This window comes from Podarcis vaucheri (assembly GCF_965113315.1).
Source record: "Podarcis vaucheri genome assembly, chromosome: 6".
Taxonomy (NCBI): domain Eukaryota; kingdom Metazoa; phylum Chordata; class Lepidosauria; order Squamata; family Lacertidae; genus Podarcis; species Podarcis vaucheri.
In genome coordinates, this window is record NC_138764.1 from 51,965,342 (window position 1) to 51,983,299 (window position 17,958).

Below are 17,958 nucleotides of genomic sequence, written 5' to 3' on the forward strand. Positions count from 1 at the left end.
GTGCTCTGGTGTAAAGCCATTGAACCCAATGTAACTACTCTGGGTAAATGGGTAAACAATGGCAGACTGTCACCTGAGATGGGGGAGTCATTCCTTCTGTAGATTACATTACACTCTCTGCTGCACACTTCTGTATGTTTCATTTTGGCTTCCGCACAAGTGAAGTGTAACCTGTGACCCTTCCTCTATGCAAAGCCTTTGGACAATTTCAAGTGGCTAAATCAAAGCTGTCTTCGCCACCTTTCTCCCCTTCTTCCCTTTCTGGTGTTGAGAACTGGTGTCATTTCTCTCTCTCTCACACACACACCAACCCCCGCATCAGAAACTATCAGAAAATAGTTATTCTTGCAGTTGGAAGCAAAAGTGGCAAGGAGAAATGAAGGAGCCGTAAATAGTGTAAAGAAAATGACAGCCTGCTTTGTGTCACTAACGTTGGAAAACAGGTCACCAGTCTGAGACGCTTCTTGCGTCTTTATTGCTGCTGCTCAGTATTTCATACTTTTGATTTGTGTTTACCTTGATTTAGCTGATGTAGCAACACCCCTCTCCCCCAGCAATCACCGTCCAATAATGCCACATTTATCTGAGAGAAAATGAGATAATCATCATATGGCTCAGTATTATAGGAAGGGTAAATTAGATTTGCTCTTACCCAATGGCATTTTATTGCTACTTTTTATGCTCTGTAAATAGAAAAGGGGCAGATTGGAGCGATTACTTTACAAAAATAAAACCTTCTACCACCAAATGCAATTTTAAGTCACTGGGGAAGTAGGTAACCTTGAAAACTGAACTTTGCATAAGAATGCAGTGGAAAAACAGGGAAGCATCAAGATTTCTTACTGACGAATGTAATTACCCATGCCTTTTCCTCTGTCACATTCATTCTCCACCTTGGTCACATGGCTCCTCTCTTAAATATGATTCTGTGCACATCTACTTAGACTCACATTTCATTTGGATGTGTTGTTTTATTTACTCATGTATTCAGATTAGTTGTCCTGCCTGCCCTGTGCCAAAGGCTCAGGGTGGGTTTACAGCACTTTTCAATCAAACACATAAAATCCCTCTAAAAACAAGATTGATAAAATGCTGTGATACAAATATGCTCAGGCTTTGCCTTAAACAAGCACACATGGTAACAATTCAAGGCCAGCTTATCCGCCACAAAGACAGATTGCCTGTCGGGGCACTTAGTTCATGAGGGTACCAAATAGCCTTTTGCTGGTAGGATGGGAAAGGAAGCTGGCATATTTTCAGAGAGGAAAAAAGGAGGATGGAAACAAGGGGAAAGGATAAGGGAAAGGGTCAGAGCTCAAGTTTGTAAGAACTGTGATATAAGAGAGCGTGAAGATTCACACCAAGGGAAAAGGTTCACGTACAAGTTATTTCTAACCACTGCACCTACTTGAGATGCTAAGGAGAAGCAGCTGCATCTCCTCAGTATATTGATAATGCGCTCAAAAGCACCAGCTGACACCACTCAGCAGTTTTGTGTTGATGTGAAACACAACCAGGGACAAAATCAACCTCTGCAGAACCCCACATTGGAAGCTCCACAAGACTGAGGAGCACTCTTCAAGCACCACCTTCGGAGGGCAGCTATCCGAGTAGAATGGAAGCTATTCACAAAGTGGTGCTACCTTCCCCCAAGAAAACTTCCGCAATACCATGGTTGATGGTGTCAAAAACTGCTGAGAGAACAAAGAGAACCAACCTGGTCACAATCCCTCTGTCTCTCCTCACAAAGCAGCAGAGTAGCAATGGACACAGAAAATTAATCTCATTTGGAAGAGTCCAGTGACCACCAGCCCAGGAAGGGAGCACTAGTGACTAGACAATAGATTTTCAGGTCTTTCTGGTCCAGGGAGGATTTCTTAATGAGCGGTTTTACCACCATCTCCATCAGGAAGAGCTGAAAGTAGCAAGAGTTGATCCTGTAGACATTTCAGCTTACCAGGCTAGTAAAAGAAAAGATTTAATTACGGTATTTGTTTATTTTAAAAAAGCGGGCTCTAAATCAGGCTGTGAAATATTCGGAATGAATTCTATATTTGTGGTCAATTACCAATAATAAGTCCTCTCCTACCTATTCTCAGTTCTCAGTTAAAAGTCAGGCACATACAAAACTTGCAGGAAGAACTGTAACTTGTGATTCTGTTCTCAAATACTTTGCAGAAGATTTTTTGCAGAAAAACTGACCACCTGTCTGAATTTCGAGCGATTCCATATTTGTAGCCGTTTCTTCAGGGCAATGTAGCTTCTCAATATGATGTCCCACATGCTTTCACAAATGTTTCACTTGTCCATGGTTGAACTGCATCATGGGCTTTGTACTCCTAAGGGTACTTAAGCAGTTAGTTTTTCATATGCGTGCATGTTTTGCATGTTCATACAGAGATGGACTCCAAGTGAATGATATTGTGAGATTAGAGATTGTTTAGCATGGCTGTTCACACTCTTGGTACATGCTTGTAGGAGTAGTGCTGGCACAACTAGTCCAGATCTTACTCTGTCAGCTATATAATTGCTATAAGGAAAGAGCACTTTCCTTTGATCTGCTCCCAAACTTCCTCATCTTCTTTGTATGGGTACATGCAGTCAAACATCAGGAAATGAGCCACTAGAAAGTCTCTAGTGCAGTGAGGCTCTAAAAAAATATATGAGGCAGGGCTTCTTCAGAAGCAAAAGCTTGGCATTTTTAGCAATTCATCTGGATTTGAGGGTCCCTTATCCTGCACCTTGCAGGCCCAGCCCCTGTTAAGCTTTCTTTGTGACGAAGCAGCTCTGAAAGGGCACAGGGTAGCCAGTTTTTGAAAACTTGAAATAATCCCAGTTTCTCTGGCTTCTCTAAAGATGTTGTGTTGTTGAAAAATATATATACACTTTAACAGAAATACTTTTCCTTCATTAAATTAAATCTCTAAAGCCCAATAGCATTTCTAGTGCTTATATGAAAATGCCAGTGGGGATTGGAGATTAAAAGCGGTGTTTTTATACAAGCCAATGAAGATCTCAATAGGAAAGAACACTCTTCAAATATAAATTGCTCCAGTGTTGGAAAAGACAGCTTTTTATATACTTAGCTCCTTGATAATGCAGTTCCCAGCTTTGTTATGATAATGTCTGTTTACATGTATCTGATAGGAGAGTGTTACACATTAGCTCTCCATTTAATGATATCTTATTAATTGTGCCAGTTTTATTACACAGATATGCCGATATACTCAGATTTCACAATAATCATGAGCTGTTGACCTATTTGCATGCAGCTCAAGAGCTTTATTCTCAACTGAAGGATAGGAAAGTGGAATGTTTTTCACGCAGTGTTTTGTGTAGATTTCATTCTATGACATACTGGCACCAAATCATCAAATGCATCTTTTTTTCCTTTTTGCATGACCTTCAGGGGGTAACCCAGCATCATTTATGTGGAAAACAATGGGACTTGTCTCCTCAGCAAACTTACGTTCTTTTCTCTAATGCCTCCTGTCTTCTCAGGGAACAAATCTTGATGTCTGATTTTTAAAGCTAACTCTACAACAGGAAGGTTGTCATATGAATAGTAATAGATACTTAGTGTTCATACCTTCCTCCTAATCGGATTAAGAAAAGTTTCAAAAATATATATTTTTAAAAATCAAGTTACATACTATACATTTATGTCCCCTTGGTTATGATTGTTGCATTTGCAATATTCAGCTCCTTATGGGTGAATTTAATTGCATTCTGCGTCTCTCAAGGTTTCATTAGCTTTCCTGTTCCTCTTCTGCGTTGTACTTATTCCCTTCTTTCTTTTCCCCACTACACATGCACCACCCTCCTCAGATCTGTACATGGTCAGATGGCAAAGAGCTTTACGGTGATCTTCTAATGTAATGTGTTCTATACAAAAAGAATTAAACTGGTTGATTGCTAAAGCTGCAGTGGACCTGAGGTTGGCTGTTATGTCTGACTGTGAAAAGGGAAGCTTTTCATGGATTTAAGCTGTGCTGAGAAACCATTAACATTCTCCCGCTGTATTGTATTGCATGCAGATCTCCTTAGCTCACAAGAACGGCTTTACAAAGTGAGAACAAAATTAACAAGATGAGAAACACTTATGTCCACACAGCTGAAGTGTAATAGATTTATTAGTAGGTCTATATATGTAGGCACAATAGGACAATGGATTCTGCAAGCCAAAGACAATGCTAAATTAAATCAATATTCCTTTGGCTATTATTTTAAACTCAGGTTTTTGGGTTGAGATTGTATGCCCTCCCCCTAGTGAAATCCTTACTTTGGCACAAAACCTGCTATCTGTGGAATTGGGGTGTTTGTGAACCCTGCTTTATTGGGGTTTCACCTGTCTTCACAGGATAGATTTCAGATTTGTAGTCTTAGTTCATTAAACCAATGGGTATCAGAAAAGAAAATTGGTATAGAGATGTATGAACACCATTATTTTTTTTATTTCACACTTTCTCCAAGGAGCCCAGGACAGCATACATGGCTCTTTCCCTCCCCATCCATTTTATCCTTACAACAGCCCTGTGAGCTAGTTTAGCCCAAGGGTGAGACTGGCTCACAATCACCCATTGAGCTTCATGGACAATTGGTGAGTTGAACCCTGGTTCCCCAGGTCCTAGCCCAACATTTTAACCCCTACATCATGGCTCTTGGGATCTCCTGAAAATGCTTCCATATCAGCACAACATAAACCAAGGCAGTTTTATGCTGGCCCTGGTGTTTTAAAAGGAACTCTGCCAAGAATTCCAACTAAGAATCTGTCCTAGGATAACACATCATGGGCAATGTCTTCTGCTGTCTGCTGGTCAACATGCAACAGCTGCCCCAACACACACACACACACACACACACACACTGAATGAGACACAAGCAGCAGAAGCATAGATTGGAATAAAAGCCACAGCCTTAGCTGGGGTGGCCATATGCCCAGCTTCTGAAGGGCTGTCAGAGAACAGTCCTTTATTTAGAGATATAGTTTGGTTTAAAGATAACCATAAGAAGGGAGAGCAGGAGGAGGGGCTCTTGAAATTGCCCATCAATATTTAGCACTGGGACAGCAGACTGAGCAGGTGCACAGGTCACTTTGTCAGCCTTCCACACTATGGTGAGATGTATTGTATTTCTGTTTAAATTATAGCAATTACTTTTATGCTTGAATCAATGTATGGAAAGTGCAAATTTAATGCAAAACTGTTTTCCCCCTCTTTTCTGGTGATGCATTTCCTTTGTGTGTGCGATACTTAAATGGCCACTCTACCATTAGCTAGACAGCTAGGTTTATTATATGTTGCTGGTCCTTAACATTCACCAGGAAAAAAGTTCCTCTCATGGTCAAGAGCAGTAGTAGTGGCAGGGGAGGAACATGAAGTGGTCTTGTATGCTAATAGCATATTACTTCTTTTGTCACAAACCCAGAGAGAGTCATCCCTGATTTGACATTAGAACATACGATCTGGTCTTGTCCTGTGGTGGTTCTCTGAAATTTTTGGATGTTCACCTCATAATCCTAATCCTAATACCCTAATATCCTGGAATTTGAAGGAGGGGCACCACAGTGGGATCCTGCATACTTTATCTGTGGCCAAATGACTGTGGGTTTTTGTTTAGTTGTTTTTCCAAAACTGGAAAGACTGAACAGCTCCCCTGATACCTCCTTGTTTGGAGGGCCTTTCCTCTCTTGCCTATGAAAAAGCTACTTTGTCCCAGAGGTGCAAAGAGCATATCTATTCTGAGATCTGGGAACCCTTTAGAGCTATTTGCATGAAAGGTCATATGAGCTCTGCCAGAGGCTCCCCCCCTTCCCCTTCTTTATCCGACCCTCCTCTATCACTTTCTCTCTTTTTTCCTCTTGGCGTTGACCACATGTGCCCGGTTTTGTAAAATGGTATTATGAATGGTCGTGTTCTGCTAATGTGTTTTCTTTTTCCTTTATTTATTGCTTATTATAGGTTTTTATAAAACAAACAAACACCCAATAAACTATGCATTAAAAAAGAGAATACTAGCGCTAGTGCTGGTAAATATGCCTGGCTAGATTCTGCCTTGACAAAATCAGGCATCCAGTTTTCCATCGCTTTTTTTCTCCTTCTTTCTTTCACAGCATCTCTCCACTGACATATCCCATCCTTTAAATAAATGATGGCTGTGAACAAGGCCCTTGGGCTTCAGCATGCTGCATTTATTTTATTAATTTAGTTCTTGCTGTGCTAGATTATTTTCCCCCCAGACTATTAAAGCTGCCTTTGACGTTAATTAAAAGCTCTCCCTAGGCTGGTAGACTTGGGTTTTTCCTTTCCCTTTTTTAAACACATTTTGCTGGGTAGGCTTTTTAAAATATTTTTTTAGACACATAATTTAATATTCTGCAGAGCCTGTTTGTGTGTTTTGTGTTTGTGAGTGATAGAGTGTGCACAATAATCTGCATTTTTATAGCCTCATTTATCTGGACATTCGTCCTGTAATTATAACCCCTTGACATTTTGTATTGGATTTTACTATATGACCAAACTCTAAGGCTGAAATGAATTTAAAATAAAAAAGAGCTCCAGAGTAATCAAAATCTCCTTGCTTGTTCATGTTGTCATCGCATAGTAATAGTTATTTAGGTAGGTCACTAAACAGGCAGTGACAGCATTAGGCATGCTATAAAGGCAAAAGAGATGTTCCTAGTGAATTGATGCCCTTTATTATCTTTCTTGATGACCACTCAGAAGACCACAGGACACCAATAAGAAGATCCACGAAGTCCAGGATCCTGTGACCCACAGTGGCTCATCCATATGCCTACAGGCTTGACCTGAAGGCAATTGTCATCTTCTATGTTTGCTTTCCATCATCTGGGATTCAGTAGCAAATTGCCTCTGGGTGTGGAGGTTCCATCTAGCTACCCTGTGTGCTAATAGTGAACTCATTCTCTCAGTTTCAATCTCTATGGAGCCGAATTGTCATCATCCATGCACAAGAGAGGGAGGTATCAGCAGGCTCCAGGAAGCCAGAAGGTTTGCATCAGTGGTCAGTGCAAAAAAGAGTCACCATGGCTATTGGAAGGGGGGGGGACAGAAAGGGGAATTGGGAATGGAGTCTCCCTGAGAAGAGCCTGGTTGACTGACACCTGAAACAGAAGCATTCACCACTGCAACATTTTCTGACAGATTTCTTGGTATGAATTTGTCTAAAACCAATTTTCCTGGCACAACTCATACCTGGCAACGTATCTCATCTGCCTGCATTTTCCCCCATGTACAATTACTGGCAAATCTGTTGTTTTTGCCCCAGACTGCACTGCAAACTCCCCCAGGGCTGATCTTCCCTCATAGCACCTTGCACTCCCTATTGGCATGATACACTATCAGAGAAAACCTATTATAATAACGCGACGTATGCTGTGCATTAGCAAGCACTGCATACTTGGCTGGAATATAAATCCTCTGCCCCCTTGCAGGACCATGTTTCATCTTCAATATTTCATTAAGTGTGTGCCCTGCAAAAGTTCAAGCCATTCAACATGATCAGATTGATCTCTGAAACACAACTGATAGTGGCAGTGAGAGGAAAATCTAGTTATGTTAGTGTAACTGCAGCATAATGAAAATATGCTGCTCTGCCATAGCTTCTGTGATGTCATTTTTAGGGTTGCCATATGTCCTCTTTTTTCCAGGACACACCTTCTTTTTCATGGGTCTGTAACATGAGAGTCGTCATAGCGATTCATAGTTAAAAGTAGAAGTCAGAAAATGTGTCCTCTTTTTTGCTCTTCGAAATATGGCAACCCTAATTTATCTAGACAAAACCAGTGCAGCTTACGACCTTCTAAGCTGAAGGAAACCCCCTAGCTACGCAATGTGTTTTGTTAGGGGCTGGACAACTGCCCCATAATTGCAGTTCTAGGTGACCGGGCACACAAGGAGGGAGGAGAAGAGCTTTATCAAATCTTTGATTCATGCAATCCAACTGGATGGGTTTTCATATAGGACTGGTCTAGACCAGGTATCAAAGTTTTGTTAGTGTCAGACTATTAACATTATAAAAGTCTGATTAAATTGAGCATCTGTCCTGGAAGTGAAAGCCTTTTGTACTGCATGACAAGCCCTAGTGCCAGCTGGTGAACCCATGGGGACCCACCCATCAATATAATAAAACCTACTAACTGGGGAATCATAATGCAAATGGAACAATACTGTACATGGAACACATACTGATTATTTATAATAAAAAAATTCCTTCCAGTAGTACAGTACAGTGTGTATCTGAAGAAGTGTGCATGCACACGAAAGCTCATACCAAGAACTAACTTAGTTGGTCTTTAAGGTGCTACTGGAAGGGGTTTTTTTATTTTGACTATGGCAGACCAACACGGCTACCTATCTGTAACTGATTATTTATGTATTGTAACTGGTGCCTATGGTCTCAAAATTCCAGATGTGCCCACTGCTCCAAAAAGGTTGACGACCCTTGCAAGTTAGGAACCCCTTATTATGTATTGGCTGGGAAAGCGCACAGGGCTTCATCAAGTTGCTCTGCATTAGGCAGAGCATGGATGACAATAAAGCCCAATGTTGCTCAGTGCTGGGGAGAAACTCTGGGATCAAGCCTTCCTTCTTTTCTTGGTGCTGCAGTCTATTTTCTCTTGTTTCCAGTAGTACCAAACTACAACGATCGAGGCTGGAGAAGAAAGCACAAGACAGATCAGTCACCCTTCAGACCTGTCACTGCAAATGTTGGGGATACCTCGTTCATCCTTCTTATGTGGTGTTAAGTGTACCAATACTATGTGACATGTTGTGGCAGGCAACTAGACTCAACAGTTTTCTTGGGGTGGTAGTGGTAAAGTTAAGTTAATCTGAAGTCAAATCGGCCTAGTAGTAGATATTGCTGACCCATCTGTGCTCACCGATCCATATTTTAATCACATATAACAACTAGTTGCCCAAGATGGTGATGCACATCTGCATCCAAAAATGAGCAAAGATACTTTCATGGGTCTTGAGCAAGCAGATCTGCACCCATATGCACACCATATGTGGACTTGGCATCCATGTTGATGGCACGTGCAAAAGCCTGATTCCACAACATAATCCCTTTGCTGGAATAGACCGTGGTATTTAGTATTCAAGGGAACAGAAGACACATACCCAAAACACCTTTCTTTGGAAAATAACATCTAAATAATTATGCTGTGGGAAAGAAATGGCTTGAATTGTATGTCCTGAATATTATTTCCCCTCCCACTCTTGCTCTAGTACTTCTTCAGATGACATTTTGAGGATATTGGGGTTGGTTTTTTGGAATTTTGGGATTATACATCAAATGCAAGCAGATGATCTATGCCTTTGAGGAGGCATGTTTTTAATGTACCACTTATCTTTAGCATCAGAAGCTGCCTTTCTTTCATCTCTGAGGGGCATGGGGGTTTATCTGTTCTATGGTCTTATAAATAGCAAAGCTGGAAAGGGGGAAAGAGAGCAAGCAAAGGACTTGTCTGCTGAACTATTATGCTTACAGTGAGGATGCAGGCAGGTGACAATAAATGCTATGTGCTGCACCCTTAATTGCACATTACTATAATCTTGGCTGTTGGAATAAAATAACATGCCACTCATACTCCTCTTTTTTCTATTCCATTCCATGGGAAAGTACATTCCAAAAATGCAGATGCTTGTGAATAATCTAAATGCAAAATCCTGTCCAGAGGAAGAGAGGGGTGGGAGGAAAAGCATAAACCTAGCAGCTTTTGTGTGCTAGTTAATTTCCTTTCCTTGCAGGGGCATTGAGCATGACAGTGTCAGAAAGCACAGATGCAGAAATGTTTGCTTCCAAGACTTCATGCAGATTAAAAACAAACAAATAAGAAGTGGGGAGGGCAAAAATCCCCTCTCTCAAAATTGCTTTGCCATTTCTGACTTTCTGTATTTGGAAATAATTTTACCAGGAGATATTGCTGGCCTTTTGCTTGACAAGAACATTCCCTTGCTGGGCTATTAAGTTGAAAATGCAGTCAAGTATTAACACTGAAACAGTTTGCATAATTTCACCCTCTGCATAGAACACCTTCAATGAGGAAAGTGTGAGGGAGAAGTACACTATTTCCATTAAGGGGGTGGGGGGGATGGGGGGAGGAAATGGTATTGAGTAGTTCAAGGGCTGGCTTGTTCCTCTTGGATCTAAGCAGATCAGCTGATTTTTGTCTAGAGATCTCAGGCTGCTGATCAGCTGCCTGCCAAAGCTACCATTGCAGTTCACTTTCTCGCAATCCACTGGAAACTCTTATCTTTCAGATGGTGCAAAAAGAAAGAAGAAAAATAACAGCTAAGTAAAGAGATCACACATAATATATTTACACTTCCAAAATCCCAGTGTCGCAAAGATTAGTGGCAAGTGGCTTCAGCCTTTGACTTCCAAATGTCTTTATAAGATTTATTTGTGTTTACCTGTCCCTAGTGGATTCTCTCTCTCTCTCTCTCTCTCTCTCTCTCTCTCTCTCTCTCTCTGTGTGTGTGTGTGTGAGAGAGAGAGAGAGAGAGAGAGAGAGAGAATGAGTAAGATGGTTTATGTGGGATTCAGCCCCACTAAATTTAGTGGGACTTACTTCTGAGTAAGCAAGTATAGGACAGCACTGTAAATCCTCCATTTCTCTTGTTTGATCATGTTTGTCTCTATGCTTTTCTCCTGACCACTCACCAGGGCTTTAATAAACTGCATATGTGGATGGGAATGAGGCAACAGATGTGCTAATTTCCTGTCACTCTGTCTTAGAAATGCTGCACTACATTAAAGTGATTTTGCAAATGAAAGCTAAAAGCTAAGCAAAAGCCCCTATCTATTTTCCCTAAAGATGATTATAGCGTTCTTTATGTTCCCCTAAATGACAAACCAATTTGTTACCTGCCTGCATAAACATTTCCTTGCATTAGGACCAGAAATGTTTTATTTTTATTAGCCCAAACTTTACCTTTTTATGAAGACACAAGGGCGCAATAAAATTAGCGTGCAAATATAATGCCCAATTTGCATTTTCCCCCTATGGTCAGCAGAAAAAAGCGGAAGAAAATCAATTGTCTATTAGGTCAACAGCATACACATCAAGAGCTCAAATTAGATCATTGTAATGGCTCTAATTTTCAGACTGCCAGATTAATATGAAATGGTTGGAATCCACCTCACTTTCACAGGAACATTTGAATTTCAGCAGGGAACACAAACCACCATGGGTTTTCTGTTTTGAATGCCTATCCTCAAATATCTGGGATGGCAGATTCAATGACATGTTCTGAATGCATAATGAGTATTAGCATTGTTAGTGCAACCAGACAATATTATTTTTCTGATTGGATTGAAAGCCCGTCAGCTCTCTCTTTTGGCTAGCTCTCAGCGTGATAACAACACAGCAGAGAAATGAAACTAAATGAAAACAAACACCCGGTAATTCTACATATTTCTATCTGTAATGAAAGGTCATTTCTGCAACTGTGTCACCATTTCACTTTGGCAGATGGACAACCTGATCTTCTCAGTACATCTGCATAGCATGGGTTGCCAGTGCCCAGGGCTGTGCAGCGGGTGGGGAGGGAAATGGTGTGTGCACATTCAACCGCCTAACGGCGTCTGCGTCACTCAGGAAATCACAACCACGGAGATAAGAAAAGAAGAGCTGTTACGTTGTCTGGAGAGGTCACTTCCTGGTTTGCATGGAGAAGCCGTTTTCAACGGAGCCCAGCAACAGAAGCATGCAGCTGCATTGAGGCAGCACCGGGTGTTGCGCCCCTAACCATGTTGGGGCCCCTAACAATTTTGCACCCAGGGCAGCCACCCCTGTGCTCCTCCCCCATGCTATTGCATCTGAAGGCCCCGTGGCATGAAGGAGGCAGATTCAGGCAGTCAGCAGAGCAGTCTGAGAGTCAACATGTTATTGATGTGTCACCTTTCTTGAATAGCGGAGCTGAATGGTGTGTGTGTGTGTGTGTGTGTTGTTCTGTGCTGACAAGTGGCACAAAACAAAAACATTTCCTTTCTGTCTTTTCTCTCTCGTCCACATCTCCTTCCACGTTTTATAAATATCTTGTACATTCCAGCATCTACCTATCACATTTCTTATCTTCCTTCATTTTCTCACAGCCTGGCTACTGTCCCAAAATAGAAAGGATGTGTTATCTTACACTGAAGTCAATAAAGGAGACGATTCCCCCACCTGCCCCAACAGATATACCACTAACAGTAAAGACAAGACTATATACAGTATCGTTTATTTTATCCTGAGTTCTGTTTCTTGGTAGCAACATTGTCGCTTCCTCATTTTTTTCATTTAAAGGTGTTATAGCCAGTGAGAAATGTTATTGCTTCATATATAAGAATAGTGAATACACACACACACACACACACACACACACACACATTGTTTTGACATTTAAGACACATGGCAGAGGAAAAGGTTAGAGAAGATACATAACATGCTGAAACACTTCAATACTTGGAAATGTGTATAACTGGGCGTGAAGTTGTAAAATATGTTTTATTAACTGAGTGACTGATTTCCAAAAAAAAAAATCTGGTAGTGTGTATTCGCTAATGCTACTTGAACTGCCCCACCATGTTAATGAGGGAAAAGATGCATAAACTTCATACCTGATATTTTCTAGTTTCAAACTTTCTGTTCATTTATTTTTACATGTTTTTTGGCCTTGAATGTTCCCGCCACACTTGCCATCCCCTCCTGCCACACCAGTGTGGTGTGCCACACCCTTTGAGAACCACTGCTTGTCTACCCTGGCGCAGCACTGAAAGCCAGGTGGGCACAGTTCGGTAAGGTCAGGCCCACCCAGTTCACCCACCCAAGTCTCAGTAATGCAAGCCAGATCCCATATCTATCCAAGTGTGGTAATATTTGTCTTCCCTGGTTGCTATTTTCTTCCATCTTATATTGTGTAAGAAGAGCGGATATTTCCCCTTTTAAAGTTACAGTTAAAGGGGATGTGCTAGAGGAAATGTGTTTTAAGAAATCCATTATTAGACTGCCCCAGTTCTTTTCTCCTCCCCACCCCTGCAAATGTCAAAGCTGCTGAGATCCAATCCAATCACTAGAGCTGTGCCTATGGCAGGGGTGTTTGATCTGTGGCCCTACACCATTTTCCTGATCACATAGGTCTCATCTATTAGCCCTGTATTACAGTTTGGCAGCTATATAATGCACACCTATATCACGGTTTCCATACTGACTGTAAATTAATAGAATGATATACATTATTTAATGGAGCACAGCAGAAAACATAATAAAAAGTAAGAGAAACAAAAACTGTGGCACATGTTACCTATTGATGGTTACTTAACATAATTCTCTCTTTCTCTCTCTTTAACAATTTGCAGCTTCAGAAACTTCAGTTTCTACCTCTCACCTTGTATAGTTCATGGCTAATTTATCTCCACCCTTCTTCATCACTCTGTGCTAATCCTGATGACACTGGTTGATCATCAGTTTTTTGCTGATATTATTATGTTCCTTTCTGCTGCTTCTCATTTTTCTTCTAGAGACAGGGTTGACCCCACCAGCTGCTGCTTTTGTCAGAAACATTCTCTTGAAAGATTTCTCTGCCTCTAGGGCTCAAATTTGCACCAGAGATGTGTGATGTTAGCACATCAAAGACCAAATAAATGGTTGGACTACAGGCTAAGCAGTTGTAGGACTTCTTAAGAGACTAAAAGAATACAAGTGTAGAGAATATTTCCAGGGCTGTTTGGCTAATTGCTTCTGGAGAGGAACTGAAAATGTATTGATAAGTGTTGTTGTTTTCTTTCAGATTTTCAGGCTTCTGATTGACACAGGCTGGAACAACCATTTCTATTTAAAATAAAAATAATTAAATATAACTTTCCTTTGAATATAACTATCCAGTAGGTTGCCTTGCGGCAATACCTGGCCAGAGCCTGGGACTTAACAGAAGAGTGTTAATAGACCACAATATGTTTCTATGAGAACTAATTGTTAGCCAGGGCTTTCTTTCTTTTTTCCATCTGGAACTCAGTTCTGCCACTTCTCAGGTGGGCGCCATTGCCATTATAAGAGAACATGGGAGGTGAGTCCCGGCTCCTCTTTTTCTAGAAAGATAGTGCTGTTGTTAGCCATTCCCTTTTTAATGGCGTAGAAATATCTGGATTTTTTTTCCTACTCACATTTATTGTCCAGCAGCTGAAATCATGTTTGAATTGGTAAAAACAGAATATAAGGCCAGTGCAATTATTTGATGTACACTATGTGCTGTAACTCTCCAATGGTTTAACTTTACCCCCCCCCCCCCGCCATGGCACACTCTTCTATTGTCTCTTGAGACAGAAGGATTGCCAACTCAGTATGCATGGAGGAAAGGGGGATAATTGGTGTGTCTGCCTGTGCCCCCCCCTGCACACTTCATCTCCATCAATTAGTGACCTATGTGGGTAGACTCCAACTGTGCAAGAAAAAAATAGGGACAGTCAAGATTTTTCTTTACAAATTTGAATCTCTTACATATCTGATGGTTCTGAAGCTCCAATTCATTAAGATAAAATAAATAATGGGGGAAAACTATGCCCTGCATACAAGTACAAAATTTCAGAGTTGTTACTATCAATTTTTTGTCTCTTTGTTTTCCTCAACAGTGAACCTTCGTCCTGGAACAGAGCAGAAAGTTGTGTTTATTACAGCCCGTGTGCACCCTGGCGAAACACCATCATCTTTTGTGTGCCAAGGTAAGTAGCTTCATATGACGGTGCTTGAAATGAAAGCTAGGAATGGGAACTTCTCATCCCTGCATTTGATATGTCCATGGTCTTTAAGGTCCTTAGAGCATCTCCAACCCCTAAGCAGGTGTTCCTTGATTTTAAATTTTAAACAAAGTCTTAATAAGCACATTAATAAGCCGGAGGAATGATAAAACTCACATTTGTTCATACTCGAGAGCTTCCAGAAGCATCTGGCAGTCTGGATCTGCATGTAAACCAGCAAGGCTGTTATAATCTAGCACTGGAGATTAACTGGAATGAAATAATTAAACATGTAGAAGGGTAACCTGATCAAAAGGCCCCGAAGGAAGCTATGGTCTGTTTTTCAAGTTTTGACTCCGAATGCATCAAAACTCTTTGTAAGACAATAAAAGAATGAGAGCTGGAAATGTATATTGGAAATTTTCTTGTCTGCAGTTATGGTGCATGCTTGATTTATTTGGGAATTCATGGATTGGAACTTGGTGAATTTCTATGTTCACTGAGCCATTCTGCTTAATGCCCCTTGCGAAACTGCCTCTTGTGTGCCATTAGTATTGTAAGGGCTGATATGGAATCAGAGTACCCCAACCCCTCTGGAAAAGTAGACTTAGATGCTGCTGTACCACTGATCACACAAAATGAAGGGCGCAACTGTATATTCAGAGGACTCAGTGACATACTTCTGAGAGCCTATGACTGAAATGACATTGAACTGAATAAGAATTTCTACTGATTGCATTTTCAACTTTGCTTTGGATTTAACTGATATAATGACAGAGGTTTTGCTATATCCATTCTATGTCTTACAGTTGATTAGAGATGCACACAAAATTACCTGAGAACTGTAATAGATCTGATCTATAGATCATCTCTTCTCTGAGTAAATCTGGCTGAACAGCTGCCCAGTTATTATTGGTTACATACACCTAACAAATTAGACTCTCTCACACACAGCCTCAGCATAATTAGGAGAGAGCTTTAGTCTGCTATCCTAGGCATACAGTGGTGCCTCGCAAGACGAAATTAATCCGTTCCGCGAGTCTCTTCGTCTTGCAGTTTTTTCGTCTTGCGAAGCACGGCTATTAGCGGCTTAGCGGCTATTAACGACTTAGCGGCTTTAAGAAAAAGGAAACAAACTCACAAGACGTTTCGTCTTGCGAAGCAAGCCCATAGGGAAATTCGTCTTGCGGAACTGCTCAAAAAACGGAAAACTCTTTCGTCTTGCGCACTTTTCGTCTAGCGAGGCATTCGTCTTGCGAGGTACCACTGTATTTTCCTGTAAGCAAACCCTATTGAGGGGTGTATGGGGTGTTAGGGGAGGAGTAGTATCTCTGGTGGGGGACTCATCGTGGTCCCTCGGGGTACTTGGTCCACCTTTGGTCCCCACCCAGCACTCAAGCTCTCACCTGTGGCTCCTAGAAGCTGTCAAAATGTGACAGCAGTCACACCCTGAGAATTGCTTCAACTGGCTTGCTAAACCAGGTGAGGGTTGCAGATGGATCTCAAACCCCTGCATGCGAAGACAGGCTCTGGCAGACGAGACCAGTAGTGGGTCCAGTTGTCAAGAAGGTGGTTACTGCATGTGCTATAGAGTAAATGAGGGGCAGATGGGGCTCATGAACCTGGGAAGGTAGCATATTTGGGAGAAGGAAAACTCTTACGCTAAACCTCCACTGTCATTCAGGAGAAAGGCTTTGGGAGTAAATCCCAAGGAATAATTCGTACCTGCTGCTTTGCAGGACATCTTGAAGAGGAACAAAAGGCTAAGGAGGAGTAGTAGTAGTAGTAGTAATAATAAATAATAATTTATTATTTATACCCCACCCATCTGGCTGGGTTTCCCCAGCCACTCTGGGTGGCTTCCAACAGAACACTAAAATACAATAACCTATTAAACATTAAAAGCTTCCCTAAACAGGGCTGCCTTCAGATGTCTTCTAAAAGTTTGGTAGTTATTTTTCTCTTTGACATCTGGTGGGAGGGCGTTCCACAGGGTGGGTGCCACTACCGAGAAGGCCCTCTGCCTGGTCCCCTGTAACTTGACTTCTTGTAGTGAGGGAACTGCCAGAAGGCCCTCAGCGCTAGACCTCAGTGTCCAGGCAGAACGATGGAGGTGGAGACGCTCCTTCAGGTATACTGGACTGAGTAAACCTTGCATAAATCCAGAGTGGAGTTAGTTGGATGGTATCTTGTACTCCTCCTTCCAAGAACCAAGCTGGTGCAAAATATATTGCTCTGCTTTCCTTTGGACCACATCAGTCAGGCTGAGGGTGTGTGTGGGTGTGGGTGTTGTTTTCTGGGCAGCCCAGGACCTCCATACACACTTCCCAGGCTTGCGCTCTAAAGAGATCTCTTTGCTAATGCAATAGATTACCCAGCATCAGATGAAGTGTGCCTCTGAATGCCTGTTGCTGTGAAGCACAACCAGGAGAGGGCTATTGCACTCCTGTACTGCTGGTGGGGATAGGGATCTGGGAGCTGAGTGCTGGATTAGATGGGTCTTTTGTCTGATCCAGCAGGACTCTTCTTACATTCTCTGTATTTTTAATTCCAATACTTAACACCCAATTTCCAAAACTAACCCAGGTTACAACCAGGTATGTTCTCTGTGATGTTAGTTGCTCCATTGCCTGACCTTAAGTGAAGTAGTCACATAGGAAATGTTATCTTGATTTTTGACCCGTGGATCATCTCCTTGCCTTGAGATCACTGCAAATTTTTATTTACTTCTTTCTTGTGTAAACAAAGCTCAGTCAGGAGTTAAAGATCTGATTGTATAATAAGTCCACTCTTTGGCTGTGTTCTTAAAGACTTCTGTTTCTTCACATTTTCATGGCATGTAAATGAGGTCTCAACCCTTGTAAATCACAGCCTGCAGAAGAGCTTCACAGAATTACTAAATCTACTTAAGCAATTTCCCATTTTTAGTTTCATTGTTCCAGGCATTTTGTGTGTGAAAGAGAATACCACCTTTGCACCCTGGTCTTTTTACTGTAATATATTCTGCATGGTTGTAATGCCCTCCCTACAACCTTGGAACATTTCTTTATCTGGGGGCGGGGGGGGGAGAGAGACCGAATATCCAATGGCTGGACACATATAGTTCATCTTCAGCTAAGCATAGTTTGACCTCCAAGAGACCTTGACGTTTTGTAAACTGCAAAATGAGCATGTATTCCGATGAGCAAGAGGGCAACAGCAAAACTGACATCTGAG

The 17,958-nt window shown here is 41.6% G+C and overlaps 1 protein-coding gene across 1 annotated transcript in view; it reads left to right on the forward strand.

Annotated features, from left to right (window-relative positions):
* LOC309534535 (BEN domain-containing protein 5-like) overlaps window positions 1-17,958 on the forward strand; it is a 730,363-nt gene that overhangs the window by 545,277 nt on the left and 167,128 nt on the right. The window contains exon 7 of the mRNA XM_082226761.1: window positions 14,638-14,727. Within this exon, the coding sequence (XP_082082887.1) occupies window positions 14,638-14,727 (90 nt within the window). The remainder of the gene's footprint in view (window positions 1-14,637; window positions 14,728-17,958) is intronic.